Source organism: Drosophila busckii, chromosome 2R (assembly GCF_011750605.1).
Source record: "Drosophila busckii strain San Diego stock center, stock number 13000-0081.31 chromosome 2R, ASM1175060v1, whole genome shotgun sequence".
Taxonomy (NCBI): Eukaryota; Metazoa; Arthropoda; class Insecta; order Diptera; family Drosophilidae; genus Drosophila; species Drosophila busckii.
The window spans coordinates 13,505,510-13,529,408 of NC_046605.1; the positions used below are offsets into that span (position 1 = coordinate 13,505,510).

Sequence of the window (23,899 nt, forward strand, 5' to 3'; positions counted from 1 at the left end):
AGCGACTTGACCTCATTCAAGCCCGCCGGACTTTGAGGTTTTTCTTGCGTGCCAATGCCTGGCAAATTTTTAAGCGCCAGTCTTATCAGCAGGTCGCAATCGCAGCACAGGAATTTGCCAAAAAAGTAAGTTTAATAATATCGAACTTTAGTTTTTATTCTTGCAGAATTGTTGGGATAAATTACAAGCGTATTATGGCCAAGCAAATGGGAGTATTTAGTTAGAACAATGATAAAGTAATGCTGAGTTGCTAGAATAGTTGATTACATGCGTGTAATGAAGAGAGCAAACACTAAAGCCACAATGGACAAGGAGAGGCGCAGGCTGCTGGCGCCATCGCGTAGGCAGGGCCATTCCTCCAGATTCGAGCTGTGAATAGAATGCATAAAGATTAACTAACTAGTGCGCTGAATAAGCCGCTTGGTGTACAGTTATGGCAGACAACATATAGAAGCACTAACACTTAGAAATAATACGGATATGCATATGGATAGGGATGACGCAGTAGTGGATATATAACATGATCGTGAGGCTGATCGTGTGGCACATAAAATGTTGGCTGTCTAACGGCGGGATGTGGTTGTTGTTGCTGTTGTTGTTGCTCTTGTTCCGCTTCTTCAGCTTGTGTTGCACTTGTGTCGAATGAGTCATCAAGCGTGCTGCAAGAGATATAAGCAGTTCCAGCAGAGTGTGCAATAGTATGTGTGTGTGTGTGTACGTGTGTGTGTATGAAGTTTAGGTAAACACTAGTTGATGAATTAAAATGCATTTCATTAGCAGCGCTGATGGATAATGATGAACGATTGGTGGTGTTAGTTCATGCTACAAATATATGTAAGCACAAGGGCGTGCTAAAAGGGGGGTTAGCAAGCACAAATATATCCCCTTAGCCTACGCCACTGCTGTAAGCCACATACCTACCCTCCTGCCGCTCTTAATTGATAATTTGAATAGTACCTGTATTTTGATTAGGCCTACAACAATATTATATTAATGACTTGGCTAGAAAATAATAATACACAAACACTATGACAGCACAAAAACAAAATGTGCGGCTAGTACAGTCTCGGACAGGGGTGCAATGAAGTTACAGTTATACATTTACAGTTACAATTAGCATTAGAGTAATTTATTAGCTGGGGGACAAGTGCGAAAAAGTTATTTCCATATAAAAAGCACAGAGAGATTTCGTATTTTAGTTACACTTGAAGAGATTTTCAGATATTTACTTAATGCCAATAACGCCGCAAGCTGCAAAGATATATAAAAATGAATATGCGTAAATATATAATAGATCAGAGCTTACCTATGCGTCCACCTGCATTGCCTGTCTTCTTGGAGTCTGTGTGATTGCCCAGACCGAGATCATCCTCCAGCTCATGCAGCACCACGCCACGTCCAATAATTGTGCGCTTGCCAGTTAGACTTATAACGGAATCGGTGTAGGTCATGTCGATGACACCCGAAGCGTTCACCTCAATGTTGCCCAAGTCACCCACATGACGCACTTCATGATTGGGAGCGCCATGCTCCACCTATAAATATCATAAATGAAGTTTAATGCTTAAGCTGCTTGTGTCAAGCTCTCTACCTTGTCGGGATTATAGTGACCCGCCATGCTGGCACAGCCATTGCTCAGATCTCCCTTCTCGTGTATATGGAAGCCATGCTTGCCCTCCTTGACGCCCTCAAGCTGCACACGCACATGCACGCTCTGGCCGCAATCGTTTTGTATGAACGTAACATTGCCCTTCACCTGACTCTTGTCCGCCTGCACAGGTCCTGTGATATAGGCAATGGCCTGAATGGGCATGTTGCGCTATAAAGTGCATAGAATGTTAATTTATGCTACTGCTGTAATGTCAGTTAGACTTACCGTTTGTGCAGCAGCAGCAACTGTGGCAAACAACGCCGCGCTGATCAGCAGTAGACGCAACATGTTGCAAGCTGAGAATAAAATATGTATTAGATTTAACAGCTGACTACTCAGTCGTATATATATTATATATATTATTTATATAGCACTTGTTTTCAATGCAAGCCACTTGCGTCAGAGCGTGTTCACCCCCACCCCCCTTGAGCTAAACTAACTGCCTGTGATCGAGACCTTTTATCCAATTTAGCAATGAGCGCACTTTCATTTTATAAAAATCACACTTAAGCACACAAAATCATTTAGTTTAGCATGTTATATACATTTATATATGTATAAATATTTATATTATTATTTGAATAATATTTTATGCAATGTTAAGCTTTAGCTTGTATTCTTAGTTATTTAATTTTGTCGTCATGTGTACGGAATTGAAGCGACTAACCTCAATTTGTGGGTCATTGTGCACAGACTTACACACACAACTGTATTGCATATGAGCAGCAGCAAATTGAAACAGCCTTTTTACTCACACAGGGTTAAGTGCGGATGGCCAACAAGTTGCAAGTTTATACGAAGGCCAATCAACATTCTCTTTTTATTTGGACGTACGCACAATTTTGAAATTACCTATTGTAAATTTATGATGATATATTTATGAAACTTATCGTTTGTTCAACCGTTTGCTTTATTAAAAGCTTTTATATGTACAACACACACCCGGGATAAGATAAGAGATTGTTCTAAAGTCAATTACAAAAGTTACTTAACTCCAACGTAAGGTCAGACTAAATACTTGAACTAAACATTAATCGTTATGACTGAAAACCTTTGTGTTTAATAATTAGCTTAATGACGTGCTAACTACCGTTGATGATTGATTCAAAATTAATTGTGCACACTAGAGAGAGTTTAGTAGACTTAGTTACTTTGTGGTTACTGTAGCTCCAATCGCTTTTGAAGTGCGTCTAATCAGTTAGTCAGTTAGGAATTGCTTAAGTTTCTACACGTAAGAAGTTATCTAAGTTCAATTAATCAATATTATTGTTTGTGCTGCGTTTCGCTACTATAAATATAATAATTTAATAGATTGTTAAGAGTTGATTGTAATTCTCTTTAACAATGCTTAATATAAACGAAGCACTTGTTTATCTAAATTTCAAATGACCTTGAATATTGGATGCTAATTAAAGCGTGGGGGAGAGCTCTCGGTTTAGCACTAGATAAAACGACGCTTTAGAGTCTCAACTCAAATTTGCACACAATTGTTTTTTATGATAATTGGCAGCAAATTAAACTTGACAACTGCGTAAACAGTTGTTAGCAATTTTTAAAAATTCTCAAATCGCAACTTCAGTATACCCATGAACAAAAGTATGATTCAGTATGTATCTGGGGATACAAAAGGTAAGGCGAATAACTGGTTACAGTTAAACACGCAAAAGCAAAAAGGTGAACACCTACAAGTGAGCATACATACGCACAATGTACTAATTGTGTTTATATACTGGCGTGTACATAAATCAAAAACTGGTTTACTTTAAATTTATTAAGAACAATTGAACCGCTTGCGCTTGAGCAATTTTGATTGTTAATTGTCGATGCAGCTTAATAAACAACTGTTGCGCAGGTTTTATATCTGCTTTGATTTTAATTTATTTAACTTACCTTGTTGTTTGTTTGTTGTTGTTGTTTTATTAATTAATTGCACCGTAAACGAATTACAGCAAGAGCGCCCGAAATATTTATTTATTTACTGTTTCAATATGCAAATGCAACCGTTGGCTTGGAGACCTGCGACGCAACTGTTTCCAGTCTTGGCATTGCCAGCGCAAATCGACTACAAAGCGTGCAGCGCCGCCCGCTCAAAACTGAGTTTATGCTGCCGGCAGCGACGCCACCGCCGTCAACATCGTGGGAGGGCAAAGCAAACAAGCGATCGTTTCTTATCTGCTCGTGCTCATGCTCTCGCTCAAATTGCAATGCTTGCGATTCTTATCTGCCGCTCATTCTCACTTTCAAGCTCTCTCTCGTTTCAACAGCTGCTCGCGAGATTTTAAATTTTGGCCACTGTGCAAAACGTTATGCGCGCATCTCTCTCTCTTTCTCTCGCTTTCTGTTTGATTAGTTTTCTTCTTCAAAACGTTTATTCACATGTGCGCTTGCATTTGCTGCATATTGAGCACTTATCTAATTGGCATTCCTTTAAATTCCCCACAGCCCAACAACAAAAGCTAAACACAGCAACGTGTGTTTCATTCAAATTCCAATCATTCGTTATGAATGGTTAGTACGGCGAGTCGTGCCTGCAAGGCAATGCAAATATAATTATACAATTTCCACTGTTGGTTAAACAACAACAGCAATAATTCTTAAGCTTATGCTCTTATAGAATACGCTGAGCCATGGCAACAATGACAAAGCAAACTTTGTAAATTTGAAACTTTGAGATAGTAAGTTTAAAAAACGAGGGTGAAGCTTGATGCATGAATTTTAATGATCATTTTTTATTTACATTATTAATATTAATAATGAACATGGACAACAGAAAATTTCTATACTTTAGTTTTCTGTTTTTTACTATTAAATCTATTCATTATTTGAATAAAATAACTCAGGATTTATATAGAATTAAATAATCATTATCGATGATAAAAATCCTATATCAAAAATCAATAGTAATTATTATTACGGTACTTTTAAAATTATAAGTTTCCTTTAAGATAATTGAGTACGGTATTCGACAAATATTTAAAGCTTTAACTGGCTATTGTTAATTTAATTGGTAAAAATAAGTCGCAATTTGAACTTTAAGTATTTCACAAAATACTTTTCACTACTTTCTTAAGCAAACATTAATAAAAAATCAATAACTCAAGGAATGATGGATTGACACTCGTCAATTTACCTACTTACCTTTCCAATCAAGATAATTATTCTAGATTAGTAAATATGTACCAAAAATAGACTTGTAAAGCAAATAAAATCAAGCAAGCATAGCTAAACGTCAAAGGGACTAAAATAATATTAAATAATACGAAAGTTGAATTGAATAAAAAACAAACATTTGTGCTAATGGAGTGTGTAAACAATTTCACTGCTCTCGCTTACTTAAGCTATAAATTATGTCAAAATGGAACCAAGCCTTACTACTGTAAGTGAACTTTAAATAAATACGCAAATATATATAAAAATGAGTGTATATATATTTTAGTTATAATTAATAATTTTGCACATGTCCGCCTGTTTGAGAATCACAGCTGCATTGCAGCAGTTCCCCTACTAAAATACTAAAATAAATTTAGAGTTATGCTAAGAGAGATTCGGAATTTTTAGATAAGCTTGTGCCGCCCCAGCGAGGCTGTGTGCATGGGACTGCAGTGCTCGATGAGCTGTGGGTTGTGCACGCTTTCGTCGCTGGGCGAGGAGGCGGAGGAGCCGCCGCTTTTGTTGTGCACACGTTTCATGGGTCGCTTACGATCCAAATCCGCATTGGCATGGAGCTCCACAGTTTGTAGACTCTGGGCGCGTTGCAGTGAGAGACGCAGCGGTTTCTTGGGCGGCGTGGGACGCACTGTAGCTGGCTTGTGGGTTTCAGATTCACTATCGAAGTCCAAGGACTTGACGCTACGCATATCGCTGGGCAGGCGAGCGCGCAATGTGTGCGCCTCACTAGGACGCTGTGGACGTCGCTCCAAGCTGCAAACGAAAAAGCAAGTGAATTATTAAACTGTTCCTTGTCTTTGTTTATATGAATGCCTACCCATTGTACTGATTGAGCTGCTCCACGCTGCGCGCCATGAGATGCTCGCGATGCAGCTGCTGTTGTTGCTGCAGTGCATCATGGGTGCGCTCTCTGTCTCTTTGGCGCACATGCCGCTCACGCTGACGCTCCTTTTCACGCTTCTGCTGCTGCATGTAGGCAGAGTCGCTATTGATGGATATTCTGGAGGCGGACAGCGACTTGGAGGGCATGGCGTAGAGATGAGACTGTGGCAAGCGCTCGCGCAGATCAATGTGCGTGTTCTCCTTGATGAGCGTTTTGGTTACATGTGCTGGGGGCTCCTCGGCGACCAGCTCGATGGGCTTGCCGCCCACCAAGGTCGTAATGTAATTGCCGCGTTGAAAGATCAGCGGCTTATCGGGTGGCGTCGAGGGAGATGGTGGTGAGGAAATGCTTATGCTAGTGACATGCGCATTGTTGGTCGTCAGCTGTTGCTTTTGCTGTTGCAGCTCCTTGACGCTCACCGTTTGCAGCTCACGCACTTGCTCCTCCAGGTAGGAAATGCGATGCTGCAGACGCATATTGTTCTCCTTCTCCTGGTCGAGCTGTTTCTGTGGTATGGGCATGGATTTCTTGCGCAGCACAACCATCTGACACTTGCCCGAGTTGCCCACATGCTTTTGCAGCTCCTCTTTGGTCTTGCTGGTGACCAATTTGCCATTGATCTCCAAGATGCGATCGCCCTTGTATAAACCATCTCCCTCCAGTGCCCACTCGACAAAGAAACCCGACTGCTCCGGTCGCTGCTGAGCCGCCCAGCGTCCACTCGTAGCAGTTACGGCATGCAGACTTAACGTTACGCCGGAGTTGATAATGTTGTAGAGCGTTTGTGCCTCGGGCTTGGACTTCTCCAGACGCGCCTGCAGCGCACGCGCTTCCTCCACCACAGACAGCATCTGCAACTCCTCGCGACCTAAAGCATATTCCAGCTCCGCCTGACGTATGCGTATGTCTATGTTGCTGCAGAAAAGATTAAAGATTAGCAATTTCATGGGGAATGAAATGCATCTCTTACTTACTCGGTGATATCCAACTTCTCCAGTGCGCTTTTGAGATTCTTGATTTTGATTCTTTTGTTCTCCGCTTCGGCTTTGAGGCGTTGCAGCTTCTGTTCGGCAGCTGGCTTTTCCGACTCGTCGAGAGGCGGGCCGCTGGGGCGTGGCAGTTTGCCCAGGCAAAGCTGTATGCGCAGATTTTGTATAACAGCCTCGCGATCCTGCAGCGCAGTACGCAACTCCTTCGACTCACTGCGTGTGGAGCGTGAAGAGAGCGTGCCGCCCAAGGAGCCGCCCTTGCGTCTACGTCCAGTGGTGGAGGAGCAATGTGAAGCAGAGCTGCTCATGTTGCTATCGTGCTGATTGTGGGCGGCATTATGTAGACTGTATTTGGCTGCGCTAGCACAGCTCTTCGGATTGAGTATGGTCTGCAAGCAGAGAGGGAGAGAGTGGAGAGTGAGTAATTAGAAATGATAACATGCTTATCATGTAGCAAGCTTATATAGTTGATAAGCAAGAGATTAGTTTGCATTTTGTGTATATTGATATTGTAGAAAAACATATTTTATTTATAATAGCTGAGGTTACAAGCTTGTTCGATATATAATATAAGAATATTGCAGTCCATTAGTCCATTCATCAACAAGCTTTGAGCACAGTTTCATTTACTGTTCCTTGGGTATATCATAGACGCCACATTCGCGATTTGCGGGCAGTGAAGCGTCGATTTTCTTGGGATATGGTAGATTAAGATTATCCATAATCTTGACAAATTCCTCCAAGTTTTTGGTAAGTCTAGGATTATAACGTTTCTCCTCCCAAACGCTGCTCTCGAGCTGTCCTCTACAAAAGTAAAGATTTTAGTAGCTTCAACTTTTGGGTAGTGTATAGGATTACTCACTTGTAATCATGCGCTGGATAGATGCGATACTGCTCCGGCAGACTAAAGATCTTTGTATGCACATTCTCATACAAGTGCTTAGAGCTGCCCTCCTGGAAATCTGTGCGTCCGCAGCCGCGTATCAAAAGCGTATCACCGGTAAAGACACAACCCTGTTCGTTTATCACATAACTCATGCAGCCATTGGTGTGTCCAGGCGTAGCCAAAGTATCGATGGCATGACGTCCAAACTCTATGCGATCGCCCTCTGTCAAATGACGATCCGCCTTGGCGCCACTAGCCGCAGCTATGAGCGACTGGCAGCCAGTCAATTGCTTAAGCCAGCCACTGCCCGTTATGTGATCCGCATGCATATGTGTATTGACTGCTCAGATTTAGTTGGAAATTGTGAAATTCATTCCAGTTACACACACTAGTTTACTCACTGGCATATTTGAGCTTGAAGCCCAAGTCTTTAACTAGCTGCGCATCGCGCTTTGCCTGCTCCAGCACGGGATCAATGATCACAGCCTCGCCTGAGTTAACATCCGCCAGCAGATAGCTATACGTGCTGCTTTCCGTATCGAACAGCTGTTGATTGTTCAATTTCCAGTTACATCATATAAATTATTGATGAGCTACATATACGCACCTGACGAAAGAAAAAGTCCGAGGTGAAGGGAATGCGTTGTGGCAAGCTCATTGTATGAACCAAACGTCGTTTGTAAGTATCGCAAAGATTTATTTTCTTACTGTAGCTGCCGATCCAGCGAGCTTCGTTTAGCGTAGTAGGCAAACGAGCGAATGCCGTAAAGAGACTAACGCAAGCGGTTCTCATTTTAGTAGCGAACTAAGCTGCGAGCTTAAAGCTTTTGCTGCTGCTTTTATTGTTGTTTTTTTTTATTTATATGACGCCGGTTCAGCAAGTGTAATCTTGCTAAATGTGTGTTTATTGTATTTATGAATAATCACACTTGCTGTTAGTAAGCTTAAGCACAAATGCCGTTTAACAAATTGCTAATTGATTTATTTTTAGTCACAAGCTGCGCATAAGCTATTACTTATTTTTTTATTTATGTTTAAGTTGACAATTTTATGCACAAACACTTGATATCACAATTAAACGCGTTACACAAACGTTTTTTGTGTTAAACAATTGCAATAATAAACAAATTGTGAAAATAAAGAGAAAGCTGCCAGCACAACAGCTGTTAACTCGCACACGCTTTTGTAACAACTGACAAAAGCTTTCGTCGCTAGCAGTGAGCTTTTGCTGCAATGCAAACGAAACCTGTTGCTGTTGACGTAATGAAGCTTTTGTCTACGTGCTCAGCCGGCAGTCGGCAGAGTCAGCTGTGCGCGCAAGAAACAAAACAGAAGAAGAAGCAGAACATGACAAATAAAGAAGCCGGCAAGTAGCCGTTACAAATTAAATATGCTGCACCCTAAAATGTGCAACCCTTTGAAGAGTTCGCCTGCAACCCTTTGGCTGTAATAATGCAGCTTAGAATTATTACAAAAAAATGCACAAAATTGCGGCTAGAAGTGCCGGACATTGTCCAGTTCGAACGTGAGAACTTCCGTGTTGATCTTTTTTCATATGTGTGACTTTTCATTAAGATCATAAATAAATTTACATATTTTATAGCGTTCAGTCCAGATCTTTTTACGTTGAGTAATTGCTGGAAGAAATTAATTGGGCGTATGTGACATTTGCACATTTTGCCGCTTAGGGTTGAATGGAGCCAGGGTTGCATATACAAAGTTCAGTTACATATTACTTCATCTCTTTCGCTATGTCTGTCTGTACTTTGTTACGTCTGACTAAGTAGCTAACTAACTAAGTAAACGATCCGTAACAAAATCTAAAAATAAATAAATTTACTGCTGCTGCTTTCAATCAGTTTTTTGCAGCAAGTGAAAGTCATAGCGTATAATAGAAGAGTGTAACTGTTACCATTATTCGAGGCAATGGTAAAAAATACAAAACTGTTAGTATTGTGCTCATCATATGTGGAAAGTCAAATAATGTTTATGTGTGGGCGGAAATGGCCTCAACATCACATCTATGATTTAATCAAAGTCAATCTTTTACAAGTTGAATGACACCCACTATTACCAAATGCGAGGGTTTTTACATTTGGTAACTAAGGTTGAGTGGGTTGACTCAGTAGAGATTTTAATCTACACTTGAAAATAAATAATAAATTGGATTACTTAAGGTAGTCAACTTAAAAAAATTTATTGAGCTTATACTTTTATTAATTCTCCAAATTCTTTCAGTTAGACTGAGTGGGTTGACTTAGATTACAAATTGTTATTCTTAATGTAGTCTTATTTACTTTTAATAACTAAAACTAACCCAGAACTGCGTGGGTTTGTTTTACATTCTTTGACTTTTTAGAGCACACTTAATTTTAAATATTTAGCTTAATTAATTTTTACTGCTTGTAAAGATTTTTATCGTCGTTCACAGTCGACACTAAATAAATGTATAAATAGTCAGCTTAAGTAATTTTTACTTTCATTAATTTCAAATCATAATTTTGTTATCTTTTCAACATTGCATTTGTTGAAGCTTCAGATCGCATTTAGTAAAAGCAAAATGAGTTTTCTTTATGACTAATGATGAGTTATTTCCACAGCGGCGTAAAGACTCGTAAATATTTCTCATCTTTAATGAAAAGCCTGAAAGTCTTTGGCAACACCAATGGATGATGGAAAGTGTTGCTTCAAAATGCATTACTCGGCATAAACAATTAATTGTTGTAAATAGTTGCAAGTCTATGGGCTTATTTATTTATTTATATTTTTTGGTTGCATGCCCAGTCGGTATTTGCGCATTTCATTTTCGACAACTTTCTAGCGTGAAATTATGTAAAGTAACTTAGATGCTGTTGACTACAAACATATAGATATATATCTATAGCAATTGTGTGTTTGTGTGCGTGTCTGTTACTAATTAGCTGCAAGTAATTTGCAGCTTATATAATCAAATTAAACAATAGGGCGCCGGCGCAACATAATTATAGTTATTATAAATATGCTTTTCAAATGATATATGGGTGTATTTGCTATGGGTGTGTTTTTGCTTACCATGGAGGCCGATTTCTGTTTGGCAAACGCGCGATGATGCGCGGATATCGGTTCGCTAACGACGCTTCCGCTATCCATGTTGAAATTTTATACAAAGTACTGCAAATAGAATAAAAAAAATGCATTTTAATAAATGGCAAGAACGCACTTTAAACTAACTCAACTCTCAACACTGAGAGTGCTGCCCCAAGTGTTGCTGCTTCACTTCTTCAAAGTCACTTTAATTTGCGTTCCACTTGGTTGCGCTAAAACAATTACATGCCACATGAGGCAGCTAGACAGTCTTCTAGTCGTTTGGCAATTTTCGGTTCGTCGCTCTTAACAACTTTGGCATGGAAATTGTTTTGTGGCAACTCGCTTTGCGCCTCGTTGCTGTCCGCTTAATTAGGCTGCAACTAGAACCTACTGCCAATGGCATAAAACGCTCTAAATAGTTCACATTTGGTTATGAGTTCTGCTGAAAAGAATCTTTTTCTTTTTCATAATGACATGCAAATGTGCTGCAAAGCGTTGAAAGTGCCGTTGTTGCAACAACAGCAGCCGCCCCAGCGGCAACACGCACTTTTCTATGTTTCTTATGTTTGCGCTGGAAAACAAAGAAAACTAAGCAATGCATTTGATATGCAGATTTGCATAGCCACAAGATACACACAACGAGATACAGATACAGATACAATGGAGAGCTAATGTTGCCGCTTGCCGCTGCCGCTGCCGCTGCCGCTTGTGGTTGTTTGCATAGATCACATTACCCAATGCGGCGGCAACTCTTGTCTTTTATGCTTTTCACTTGTTGTGTCTTTTACTTTTCTGTGTTTAGTTTTTTTTTCTCTTTCGCTGTTGCTGTTGCGGCACTTGAAACAAAGCGTCTCATTCATTGCATTGGCTTGTCATAGATACTTGTGACACACAAATGTGTATCTGACAAATGCGGCCAAAGGTTGTTTTTATCATTCATTGCGTGCACAAGCTTATAAGAGTGAGATTAATGCTCAAGCAAAAGTTGTAAACGGTAAATCGTTCGCTTCCTGATTTTAAGAAGGGAGTATCGGGTGTGAATTATTTGTTTAGAATCTTATTGGAAGCTTGGATTTTCTAAGACTCTGCATGGAAATGCACAGCGGTCTGTTGCTTTATTCTCATTGTAAAATTATATATACATATATATCATATAACTTATATTTACCTTACGCTTTAAGACTAGAAAGTTCAGCGGTCAATTACTTAAAAAAAAAAAATAAGAAATTAAATCTAAATTATTTTACTACACTGCGTTCTTTTACTATTGCTTTATTTTTAAATAACAATTAAATCTGCACAAATATAAAATTTCCTGAGCTACATTAATTTATTTTTAAATTTTTTTGCTTTGAACAATTTTTTTACAAATATAATTTCATAAGTACAATACACTAACCTTTTGAATTTGAAGCGAAATTTTTGAAAACATATCGTGTTTTATTTTATAGTATTTTATATATATTTTTAAGTTTTTTATTCTTTATATTTTAATTGAATTTCACACTTAAAGCAATTTACTATAATAACAAAATTTAAACAAATTTGTTATGCTTTTTTGAAAGTTCGAACACAATTAAAAGTTCATCTCAAGTTATTTTCGTCTTTGCATCCAAAAGGTCAAGCGAACTATTTAGTTTATTTGTAAGTCTTACTTCAAATTATCTTGTAATATACGCTTTGAATAAACTTCTTTCCTTTTGAACCTTTTCTAACAATCCAAGCCCATTGTATTCACATACAATTATATAGAACCTAAGCTCTGATAATCACAGTATCTGTGGGCGCTGTGTGTATCTCTAACATCACTTTGACATTGCGCTCGAACTTCCTTCAACATCAGGTTGAAACAACCAAGTCATTAGTCTCCCAGACTAATTACCATGTTGCTGATGTTCTACAAAATCTCAACTGTAGCTTTAGCTCTAGCTCAGAACCTCATCAACGTGTCAGCGCCATTGGCTGTGGGTTTTGTTTTTGCAGCTTGCGTGTTTTGATTGTTTTGGGCCAGGAACAGCGCTCAGAGCTCAGAGCTCAGAGCACAGAGAGTTTATGTTAGTTTCTAAGCCGCGTGGTAGTTGCTTGAGGCTCTATGTTTTGATGCTTAGTGTGCTGCCATCATTAATCTAATTTAGCTACACTTCAATTTAGCATTTGAAAAAATACAAAAAACAATTTGTGAAAATTGTTGCAAAGGTCGCTAAATTGCTACAGTTTCAGTTACAACGTGAGAGTTCGTGGCGTGCTAGCCAAACAAAACAAATATTATATAGCGCTGAAGCATGAAGATCGTTCAACTATAATAAGTTATTATATATGCTATATAACAGAATTTGCGTGCAGACCACACCACAGCCCAACCCAAGGGGTTCAATTCAATAAGAACAAGTGCAACAAGACATGGTCAGAGACCGAGCAACTGCAACTGCAACCGCCGCTGGCCATGTGACGACGCTTTCCCAGGCTTGTTGCTGCTGCTGGCTTGGCGGCGTGTGGGCGCTGACGGGGCGTTAAAGTCGCTGAAGCGCAACCATGCCAAGACCAAGAGCAAATGGACAGAAGTGTACTTATTTTATGACCATGCCCGATAATTAACTTCAACAAGCGTTGGTCGCCGTCGTGACGCTGAACAAAAATACGCTGCAACGTAATGAGAGGTTGGCTGCAAGAGTTGTCAGGTTGGAAACGTAACATTAAATATATATGCTTACGACTACTTACAAACAAAAATAACTAAAATATAATCAAATTATTAAAACAATACAAACTGACAAAGCTCTTCAGACTATATAAGCTTATTATAAGCTAGATCTAGCTTTAAGCTTGAAATCTAGCTTATTTAAATTTTGGTCTTTGGTCTTCATAATTCAATAAAATTTGCAGGCATTGCCTTTTTTACCTATATGAATAGGCTTTAGTACTCTGCGACCTTTTTTAGGTCTTCACATGAGTTTTTACGAAAATTTTGAATCTAGCTTATTCTAGCTTATTTTTTTCCTCAATCTAGCTTATGTTTCCTCTCAAAATCTGGTACCAGTGCTTAAGACTACTAAGTTAAAATAATAGAGAATTTAGTTTGAAATCTCTTTAACCAAATCGTACTAAGAGCCTAGGGATTTGCCAGATTTTATAAGTTAGCATACAATGTTAAGCATTCATAAAAAAATTTCCTAAAATTTATCTCTTGCCTTCAAAAGAGGATTCTGTAACTCCTAAAATATTGGATATGGTTTAAGTTTCATTTGAAATTCTGTGGCTTTGTATATATTTTGTAGTTTTATTGACTTTCCAACTTCTGCGGCAGCCCTCGTTGAATAATTCTCATTCAGCTTAGGCGCTACGGCAGCAAGTTTCCGGTGTCAGTCAACAGTGAAGCAGCAGAACTTGACAAAAAAAATAATATTTAAAAAAAAATTCAACCGCGCAAAAGTTGCAAGAGCGGACTTTGGGGCAGGTGTCAGTTGCACAGTTAAACAATTTTGCAGCAGCAGCAGCGGCGGCGGCGGCAGCAAGGTAAACGAAACAGGCCTTAGAACTAGTTGCAAATGTACTGTTAAATTTATGTTGAAATACACACAACGCAATGCAATATCAATTTTGTGAGTTGTTAATGTTTCATGTTTATTTGTTGCTGTTGCTGGCGACGACGCGCTGCGCTGCTCAAGCAACTGGGACAACTGCAACAAGGTGAAAGAAACTTGTTAGTTGACTGTAATCCGGTCTATTGACAGCGCTTTAAGTTAACTTTTTTCATTTTCGTGGCTTTGACTTTGGCCGAAAATGAACTTAAAGTAAAGTGAAAAAAATGGTCACATGTTACTCAAATTGGTGTCGCATAGATATAGACATAGATATTAATGCTATGCGTGTCTGTATGTGGTCTGACCAGAGCAACTGTCTCGTGGGATAGCAAAGCCGATAAAACAGACACTGATCATGGCCATAAATTCTAATTAACCAAGCCACTTGCTGTGTGAGGATGTCTATATCATGCTCCAAGCTCTGCCAGTAATTAGCTGCTCTCATTGCCCATAAATATTAAGCTTGATCTGGGATTTATAGTCGAAGACCCTAAGTGTAAGCTTCGCTTAATTTTCAAAGCTGCCCACACTGCGTAGTCGCTTGAAATTCAATTTTTATGTAAATTAAATGCACGAATTCAAAAGGCAATTCCCATTTGAAATTACACGCATAATGCATAATGTTTTATTTATTTATTTGTTGCTGTTGTCAGTCAGCTGAAATATATTTTCGTTGCCCCCCACGTATAAAATGTTTGAATTGAAACGCGTTTAGTTTGATTGAAGGTGTAGCCTGCCTGCCAGCCCAACTCTTATTATTGTTGTTGTTGTTGTTTTCAAACAGCATACAAGCAAACAAATACACTCATACATATGCGGTAATAATTTATTAGATTTTTTCCATTGCGCACCTACAAATTGTTGCGAGATGAGCTCAGTTGCGCCCACAATTTACGCGAATATTTCTATATATTGACATACATGGCGATGACACCTGCTGCGCTTACAAAACAAACAGCTGAATACATATTAATCAAGAAAAAAGTTTATACAAATGAGTTAAAACGCGCGCTGCTGTTAAATGCTGCTGCTACTGTTAAGTCTGCTGTTAAGTTGAGCAGCGCGCTGTTAAGAAGCGTTCTGTGTGTGTATATGCTATTGAAATTCAGACAGCAAGACAGCAAGCGCCTCTTTAGCTCAGTGGCAGAGCACTGGTCTTGTAAACCAGGGGTCGTGAGTTCAATCCTCACAGGAGGCAACTCAACATAATTAATGGCATTTTTTACTTTTTTTTATTTTTGTAACAAATACTAATTTTGCTCAAGGTTGTAATCATTATTTATAGCCATGTCAGTTTATTAATTAAGCTCATAAAACACGTATGTATGTGTATGTCAAGCATATTAATTGTATCAATGAAACATTGTGCGCTTATTATAATAAAAATTGAGCACATTGCTTTAATGCCAAAGTTTTTGTTTACCAGCGCGCAGTTTGCGTTTCAAAAAAATGTAAAAACCAAAAAGCTGCTGCTGCACAGCTGCTGGGCTGATAAATATACATGTTAACATTATATGTACGTGTACTTAAGAGTGTTTTTTAATAATAGTTTGTGAGTGGCACTCATGAGTGTGCGTGAGTATCTGCCGAATTAGTTTGGCACAGTTTCAGCGACAAGCTTGAAATTATTGTAGAAATTAGCGCAGCTTTTAAATAGAGTTGACACAAGTGTATAACAACAACAACAATAATAATAATAATAATGGCATTGATAGCTTGGAAGCTGTGAGCATTTAAGGCTATGCTTGAGAAATTGTTTGAGGTGTGTGTTAAGCTAATGACTTGACACAAATAAAATTTTATTTTTAGCTGCGTTTTGCTTCAACTTTGACTCATACCAACTTAACCCCTAGACAGCTAAAGAGCAAGAGTTAAAGCGTTAAAGAGATGAGAAGAGAGAGTTGTCTATTGCTGCTGGCTAGTTAGCCAAGTACACAGCATGTTGATAATTAGCCATCATTACATTTGTTAGCATTAGTTTAGAAATGAGTTTAGAGCTAGAATGTCATTTGGGTCGCGTGAAAGTTTGCGCTGCGCTTAGCGTAAATCATTAAATATTATGTTAATTCAATTCTACGCGACTATATAGAAAGTTAATACAATGCGTAGCCTGGTCCAGTTATTGGCCTTCAATCAAAACGAAAGCGCAAATTGTCAAGCAAATCGGAAATATCAATCGCGCAGGTGAAAGAAAATCTATTGAGCGAGCGATTTTAATTGTTTACACAGTTAGCTCCGCAACGAAAGTGAAGAGAGTACGCAGCGCTAAAAATAATAAAAAATACCACTCTCCACAGAATATACGCTCCGACTTGATTTGCATATGAATGCCGCAGGCCCAACTGATTGGGTTGTTAGCATTGAGACAAAAGACAAACACAAAAGCCAAAACCTAATCAAAATACACACGAAAAAGTCAAGATCTTCGAAATATGTTAATCAGCGCAAGCAGCCAACATCCTGTTTGGCCCAAAAGGGTTGCTATATATGCATATAAGGTTTCTTTCTTTGATTCTAGCTGCCAGCTCAATTGTCATTCAAATGCAATGCGCGGCCAACACTATTAAAATTAATGATGGTGCAGGAGCGACAGAGAGCGCAGCTAGAACAAATTTAAAACAACAAAAAAAAAGCTGCCACCTGAATTGAAATGCATTGTTTTATTGTATGTGTGTGTGTGAGCCACAATTACCTGACTTGTGAGTCAACCGCAGAAAATCATATGTAATTATCTAACTACAAAGCTATAGCGCATAGGGCTGACTACACTAAGAAAAATGTATTAACTAAGCTCAAGCGCTTAAGAAAAACAAGTTGAAGTCATTTGTTTTAAATTATTTATGAGCAGCAACTATTTAGTGAATTTCTGTAGTGCACTTGTCAAGCAATTTTATTAGAATTTAATTTGTTTTGTTTATTGTTATTATTATTTATTTATGCACTTTACTTTGCAACATTGTTGTCTGCTTAAAACGCTTCTTAAACAACAATCTGCCTTTCAACATATTCGAAAGGCAATTCTTTTGTTATGATAAAATGACGCAGCCGTAAACCTATATTTCTATATAAAAAAAACACGCTTTGACTAACGGTAGTTATTAAATGTTGCTAAAAATATTTGCGCACAACAGTTTAAGCCACATTCGTTGCACAATCGTGTGGCATGTGTGCGGCGCTTTTAGGAGTGGCCTTAGTCAGGCTACACTGTAATCGCTTTGACCTTTCGCAATCTTTGCTACAACTTACAATACATTTAATTGTTGATTGCTGCGCACTTACCACAAAATTAAACGTTAAACGCGCTTCAGAATCGCTTCAGCTCATCAATGCAGCAGCAATTTCATCTCCAATAGCATTCAATACACTTTGTGTCGTTTCGTTTATGTTTCGGGTATGTTTAATTCGCTTTGTGCGCTTTTGTTGCAATTATTTACACTCGAGCTATAAATCAATGTAAGCGGCTATTGTTGGCAGCAGCCTCACTGTGGTTTTTTGGTTTCTGTGTGTGTTCACTCTGATTTCTGATTGCTGATTGCTTATTATTATTATTTCTATTAAAAATGTTGACTTTGCGCGCAAATTATTGTCGTTTGCGCTTTGTTGCAATTAATTTTGGTTTGTGTTTTATTTGAACGTCACAGATTCATGTCAATTTCCGTTTGTTGTCTGTTGAATTTCCTTTGCCTTGTGCATTTCCGCAGCAAACAGGAAACTTGCACGCAAAACACTTTGCAAACAAAACCAATGAGAACGAATCACTGTGCAACGCAGCGCTGCTGCTGATAAGAAGCGCAGTTTTCAAGTTGCGCAGGCGCAAAACCGAATTCTCGAGCAGCGAAATTTAGCGAGAGCGCGTAACGTTGTAACCACCACGACGACTGTTTAAAAACTGAGCGCAGCTCAGGCGCCAACGAACAGCCGATCCGATAGCAGCAATCAGTGAGAGAGAGAGCGCGAGCAGCAGCAGCAGCAGCAACTGCGAGGGCTGCTTAGCCGACATGTTTTGTTTGACGCTGTGAATTTTAAAGCAGAGCTGCTCTCCAATAAAGACACAGGGCATAAAAATCCATTTAAGATAAATATTTTTTAAACATAATTGCGTAACAATATGCAGTTAAATTATAAAAAATTAAATATTAATATTAATAAATATTAAACATAAGACTTTCTCTCAAATGCATAACTATTTATTTTATATTATTCTGTGATTAATTTAACATTGCACAGAAATTAACAATGTTGCGAAATTTATACACATATCCACAAAATAATGATCTAATGAAGAATATTATGAATGAATGATTTAATAACTAATTTTATTTCAAAACCACGCTCTAATTATTACTCGTGTTTATCTGTTTATATGTTGATCGGTGAGAGACAGTGTTGCCAGATATTTGAGAGACGAGATAGGCCTAGATTGAGGAAAAAAATAAGCTGGAATAAGCTGACTCAGAATGTTGCGTATAAAGACTGTTGCCATGCTCTCGCTGCTGTAACTTTTGCAGCGCCTCTCGCCACTCTCACTTAAGTGCGTTTCGCAGTTTAGTTTGGTGGTGGGTTTTGAAATGCGCGCTCTGAGCGTAGCGCGCTCTTGATCAAGAGCGAGACGCAAGACGATTTCAGTGTGTGGATTATTGGGCCATGTCAAGCCGCGGCTCAACTTTGACTTGAAAAAATAAAATAAAATCACAATACTTTTGTAGTAGTTGCAGTGCATTGAACTGCGCTTCCCCCACCACTGCTGCTCTATTGCATCAACAGTAGGCGTCTCCTTATTTTGACAGCTGCCTACGACTTTAGATTTTGTGTGTGTGTGTGTGTGTTGATGATGTGTGTGCATCTTAAATGTCCATTTCCGTGCTCCAGCTCGAACCCCTTGACTACGGCTGAAACCAAATGTTGGTCGGTGGTGTCTGTCTGAAGTGCGTGCAGAGATATAGACACAGATACTGATACAGATCAGTGCGCGCTCGTGCGCAAAGTCAATTAAAATGATCACAACAACAACAACAAATCGCAAAGGCAACCCTTTTCCTTTTTTTGCTGATTTAGGGTTTGTGGCGGGGGTTGCTGCGCGTTGATTACATTTGCCCATTAAAAATCATTAAAATTAGCACAGCATGCTGCAGCCAAAACAGACACACGAATCTACAAAAAAAACGGCAGCAAACAAATAAATCAAAAAATGCATTACCAAAAATTAACAACAAAAAAAGGTCCTTACGCATGTCGCGCACGCGTTTCGAGTGCCAACTCCCCTTAGTCAAATTTAAGGTTTTTAATACCGGTTTACAGTTATTGCTGTTGTTGGTGTTTTTCGAGTGGCACTTTCCAAGCTGTCGATTAGCTAATGTAGTCGCCTATAAATCAAAAAAATAAAAAAGCGCACAATGCTGTGGGTCCATTAGGAACTTTATGTTACCGTTAGCTTATTACCAAATCAAAAAAAATAAAACAAAACAAAACTGTTTAAGTTGCTAAAGCAAGTTTGTTGTTGCAGTCTTTTGATTCTGAGCAGGTAAACAAAGCAAAAAGAGAAAGAGCGCGACAAAGAGAAATAGCAACAGCATAAATTACACACACACACACATGCGTAATAAAAACAACACACACTTCCTAGAGCATCCTCTTGTTTACCAAAGAAAAATCACTTGTCGCTGTCACTCCACAGCGACGTTTTTTATAGTTTTTCTGGAAAATGAAAAGCAAAGCAAAGCAACAAAAAATGCCGCACTAAATGCGGTTGCATTTTCAAAAACCAAAAAACACAGGAAAAAACAAGGCCAAAGGCCACGAGAAAAACTCACAATTTTCCAAAGCACTTGACAGCGCCCTGGCTGACTGACTGCCACTAATTTATGCCACAGAGTCGACACTCGAGAGCTGCCAAGTGTCGAACTCTCGCTCCCAGACGCATTTAGGCTCGAGCGCAATTAAACAAATTTATGCAGCCATGTTCCAATTTAAGATATGGCTTACTATATATATTGAGATTGAGTGCAGCTTCTACTCCCGCTTTGCTGCTGCTGCTGCTGACGTGACGTTCCCAATGCTGCTGCGCTGCTCTGCATGGTACATGAGCATTTCTTGTTCATAAAACCATAAATTGTGTCACTAATGCAATTTTCTAATTAGCGCAACAAGCAACGTAAACTTGTGGAAATTGTCAAGCCACATGTGGAGATTAACAAGAAGTGTGCCCACTATGCTATACACTTTAAATATAAAATGTTAAACTTTGAAATTTGAAACTCAATAGAATAAATTAAGCTTGAAATCTTTGCGTTTGAGACAAAAAGTTATTGCTGTTGGGCTAGTGCCTCCTGTGAGGATTGAACTCACGACCCCTGGTTTACAAGACCAGTGCTCTACCACTGAGCTAAAGAGGCGCACAATTCTTTGCCGCAAAACTAGCGAATTTAAGCTGCACAATTGTATCTACAAGTTGTATCTTCAACTTGTGTTCAGATAGTGCTGAAACATATGTTGACACAGTTGTCATGTTGGCTGATAAATGTTGACGGGGCAAGGTCGCAGCAGACGACCGGATATTAATTTTTAAAAATTACACACGCACACAGACACACATACACACTTAAACACACAGCGTCTTATAATTAAGTTAAAGTTGAAGTTGCGCCTCGAGCTGCGCTTCAGTGGCCCATGACAATTAGGGCTATAGCAATTGAGTGTTTTGGCAGGCTCACCTGTATTAATGTCTTAGTATGTGTGTGTGTGTGTGTGATAAGTGAAACCTGCTTGGGCAGCTGTAATGCAGACGGGGCTAGAGTTGGAGCCATTAGGCTGCCAACGACATGCCCAATGAACAAATATATTTTCACATCATCATCATTTTGATTGCCGCAGCTTATGCGTGTGTCTGTGTGTGTGTGTGTAAATGAATGTGTGAAGAGCGGTTCGATTTCCATGCAGCGATGCGTGCAAAATGGATCAACGATCTATGCGCTTCACTGGATCTCGAACTGCTGCGTGTCACTTGGCAAATGCCAAATCAATTGTTTCTTCTATTTTTGCTGCTCTGCGCACATGTGACGCACACATTTGTGGCAGGCAGCAGCGCTTAGCTAGCCCTCGGGGTCAGCAAGGTAATTGCAATTAGCAGCAGCAACACAAGCAACTGGCGCGTGCTGTGAGCCAAAGGCAATAGAAGTTAGACAAAAACTTAACAGCTGTTGCAAAGGCGTTAATAACACAACGAAAACTCAGCCAGAACCCAAAGACGCAACCAACATATGTTGATAGCTCTATGAGCCTAAGTAGTTTGCCAAGCTGCGAGTGGACATTTGTTAATCTGTTAGCATATAACAAATGACGCTTACTATTTATTAGCCTTATATAGACAGATATCATATGTCAAAAAACCAAATTTAACAGACGCACGTTATGCTGATTTATTTCTGTTTTATTTATTTCGCGCTGCGCCAAACTCAATAAAGTAAAGTAAAGTAAATAAATAACATTTTAAGTATAAGCATAATTATAATATTTTAGCAGCTGAGCAGCATGAGTAACTGACTGACTTTAAAACAACTTTGCTATTTACATAATAAGTGAACAACGATAGTTTCGCAATTAGTTAATAAACAAATTAGTTTGAGTTAATCTTCTAAGACTGGTTAATGAATGAATTACCCAATTGTTAATTGTTAAGATTCGAATTAGAGAATTTGTAATGATCGGAGATTAGATTAACAAACACAGCAGCCGATATGCGAAGAAGCTCATGGCCCATCTCAATTTGTTGGCTTGTAGTCTAGCCAATGCGCTACTAATCCAATCTAGACTAAAATGAATCCACCCAATAGATCTATCTAACAGAAATATTAAATAAATATAAACACCAATAATTGTTAACCTAGACGGCCCTACAATTCTAAGAGTGAATGATTTTGGACACAATAAATGATTTAATTTATTTAAAAAAAAATTAGAGCTAAAATAATTCTTTTATTCATATAAAGATGTCAGTTATAGAAATCAGAATGATTCGCATTAGCAAACTAAATATACTGGTCTGTCTATAAGTGAATCAACTGCTCAGCTGAAATTTGTTGTCATATTTTGCATATGCTCATCTTATTGCTAAAGTGTATGCAAATAAAAGATTATACAATACATTGTATTATTTTGTTATTTGTTGTCTGTAGCTTAATTTAAACTGCGCGCTTATTTCACACAGATTAGGCGCCAATGCATTTTGAATTGAATGTAACATTTAAATAAATACAATGAATTTTTGATTATAGCTCACCTATTTTTTATTGCTAAATAACAGCTATTTAACAACCCTCCTGCATTTTGGGCATAAATTCATACAAATCGTTGAAATCGCATTAAAACTCAACCACAATCTGAACTGAACGCTGCACAAATCACATCAAATCTTTATTAGCTGCATTTAGCAGCTTAATTTTTTTACCAACTGTAGAGAACAATGCACGGGAATTGGGTGAAAAATTGGCTGATTTAGTGTAAAATTGCTGTTGACAACAAAAAAGGAAACGAACTGAGCTCGTAAACGGAGACGCGTTGACAGGCCAAGCAATTCGTCAATGCTGCGCATATCCTGCATAAAAAAAGGACGAGGACGAGGATGAGCTGAGCAATTCGTCACAGTCTGTCAAGCTCATCAATCTCTCGTTGCAGCCTGCGCAAATTGTAACTGTAACTGTATTACAAAGTGAGTTGCGCACGCGCCAGTGGCGTCAACATTTGCGTGTCCTTGCGTCCTTGCAGCTGCCACTGCCAGCGCTAACGCCGACGCTGCGGCACTCGAAATGCTTAAATATTGTTGTTGTTATGTTGTAATGTTCAACCCCCTTGCGGGGTTTTCCTGTGCCCAGCCGCATTAGCTTTTGTTTTTCCCACTTGAAACGCACAATGGCCCCGACGCAGTCGAGAGCGCACTTTCCATTGTGTGTGCATCGCTTTGGCTTTGTAAACATCGCGTTTTTGCTTTTTTCACTCTTTTCCGCTTTATTCATTCGGTTTGTATTTTTCTTCGTTGCACTTAATTAATTGGAATTGGTACTGATTGTGTGTTGGCCAAAGAGTTCCCTGCATTGCGTTAATGAAAATTCAATTATAATTGTGTGTGCGCATAACAAATTTTCCCCTCGCTGCAGCCTTCAGCCCTATGCTCTAATGTCCCGTTGAGTTTGCTTTTTAAACATTAACAATTTAAAGTGAAAAACACATGTGGCGTTGCTTAGGATTCTTTGATAAGTGAATGGCTATGGAAATAGAAAAAGCAGACGCACTCACTCGTTCGCTTTAGCTTTAAACAAACTATGAGTCTATGTCTCTGATTGATCTGCCAACTAATTTATGCTAATCCCAACTCTACTTTACCCGATTCGTTTGACTTTAGCTGCTTTTTGGAGGCCATTTCGTTGAGCGATAACATCGGTTTATTGTTTATCTGCTTTTGATATTGTGATTTTTGATGAGTAAATGTAAATATTGTCAACGACGTCTTAAGCTAAAATCTATTTAAACGATTTGAACGTTTAAATTTTAATTAAGCGACACAATTAAATTTGCATCGTAGCTCTCTTTTTGCCTCTTGGCTAACAAAACGTGTTTTAGCTTGTTTTGCTTTTAATACAAATACAAATATGTGCGCAAGAGTTCGTCACACACAATAGCAAC

At 38.8% G+C, this 23,899-nt stretch overlaps 3 protein-coding genes and 2 non-coding genes across 6 annotated transcripts; 1 reads left to right on the plus strand and 4 right to left on the minus strand.

Moving 5' to 3' along the window:
- Window positions 1–135: 135 nt before the first annotated feature.
- On the minus strand, window positions 136–3,691 carry LOC108597344 (extracellular superoxide dismutase [Cu-Zn]). Of its 2 annotated transcripts, none has more exons than XM_017983851.1 (6): window positions 3,542–3,687; window positions 1,877–1,947; window positions 1,592–1,819; window positions 1,307–1,535; window positions 1,230–1,251; window positions 136–369 (listed from the first exon to the last, which is right to left on the minus strand). In XM_017983851.1, the coding sequence occupies exons 2-6, from the start codon at window positions 1,937–1,939 to the stop codon at window positions 264–266; spliced, it is 648 nt and encodes a 215-aa protein (XP_017839340.1). In that variant the 5' UTR covers window positions 1,940–1,947; window positions 3,542–3,687; the 3' UTR covers window positions 136–263. The 2 variants fall into 2 exon arrangements, with proteins under 2 accessions (XP_017839340.1, XP_017839338.1); XM_017983849.1 differs by lacking the exon at window positions 136–369 and adding an exon at window positions 449–659 and having other exon boundaries at window positions 3,542–3,691.
- Window positions 3,692–5,098: 1,407 nt separating this feature from the next.
- On the minus strand, window positions 5,099–18,087 carry LOC108597485. Its single transcript, XM_017984062.1, has 5 exons — window positions 17,504–18,087; window positions 10,629–10,727; window positions 6,677–7,080; window positions 5,637–6,617; window positions 5,099–5,572 (listed from the first exon to the last, which is right to left on the minus strand). Exons 2-5 carry the CDS (start codon window positions 10,704–10,706, stop codon window positions 5,206–5,208), a joined length of 1,830 nt encoding a protein of 609 aa, XP_017839551.1. The 5' UTR covers window positions 10,707–10,727; window positions 17,504–18,087; the 3' UTR covers window positions 5,099–5,205.
- LOC108597486 (persulfide dioxygenase ETHE1, mitochondrial) lies at window positions 7,188–8,604 on the minus strand. The gene is made up of 4 exons (XM_017984063.1): window positions 8,185–8,604; window positions 7,979–8,123; window positions 7,554–7,917; window positions 7,188–7,495 (listed from the first exon to the last, which is right to left on the minus strand). Exons 1-4 carry the CDS (start codon window positions 8,368–8,370, stop codon window positions 7,318–7,320), a joined length of 873 nt encoding a protein of 290 aa, XP_017839552.1. The 5' UTR covers window positions 8,371–8,604; the 3' UTR covers window positions 7,188–7,317.
- On the plus strand, window positions 15,351–15,422 carry Trnat-ugu. The gene has a single exon. It is a non-coding gene; the product is annotated as a tRNA-Thr (tRNA).
- Window positions 18,088–20,544: 2,457 nt separating the features above from the next.
- Window positions 20,545–20,616, minus strand: Trnat-ugu. The gene has a single exon. It is a non-coding gene; the product is annotated as a tRNA-Thr (tRNA).
- Between the last annotated feature and the right edge of the window lie 3,283 nt (window positions 20,617–23,899).

Excerpts from the sequence above, each read along its gene's own strand:
- LOC108597344 (XM_017983849.1), bottom strand. The coding sequence starts at position 1,939 with ATGTTGCGTCTACTGCTGATCAGCGCGGCGTTGTTTGCCACAGTTGCT. Across the intron at positions 1,820-1,876 it reads TTGCTGCTGCTGCACAAACG|CGCAACATGCCCATTCAGGC; the intron begins GTAAGTCTAACT and ends TGCACTTTATAG. Across the intron at positions 660-1,229 it reads TGCGGCGTTATTGGCATTAA|CACGCTTGATGACTCATTCG; the intron begins GTAAATATCTGA and ends TATCTCTTGCAG.
- LOC108597486 (XM_017984063.1), bottom strand. The coding sequence starts at position 8,370 with ATGAGAACCGCTTGCGTTAGTCTCTTTACGGCATTCGCTCGTTTGCCT. Across the intron at positions 8,124-8,184 it reads CGGACTTTTTCTTTCGTCAG|CTGTTCGATACGGAAAGCAG; the intron begins GTGCGTATATGT and ends AACAATCAACAG. Across the intron at positions 7,918-7,978 it reads CTTCAAGCTCAAATATGCCA|TCAATACACATATGCATGCG; the intron begins GTGAGTAAACTA and ends AAATCTGAGCAG.
- LOC108597485 (XM_017984062.1), bottom strand. The coding sequence starts at position 10,706 with ATGGATAGCGGAAGCGTCGTTAGCGAACCGATATCCGCGCATCATCGC. Across the intron at positions 6,618-6,676 it reads GAGAAGTTGGATATCACCGA|CAACATAGACATACGCATAC; the intron begins GTAAGTAAGAGA and ends TCTTTTCTGCAG. Across the intron at positions 5,573-5,636 it reads CAGCTCAATCAGTACAATGG|CTTGGAGCGACGTCCACAGC; the intron begins GTAGGCATTCAT and ends TTTCGTTTGCAG.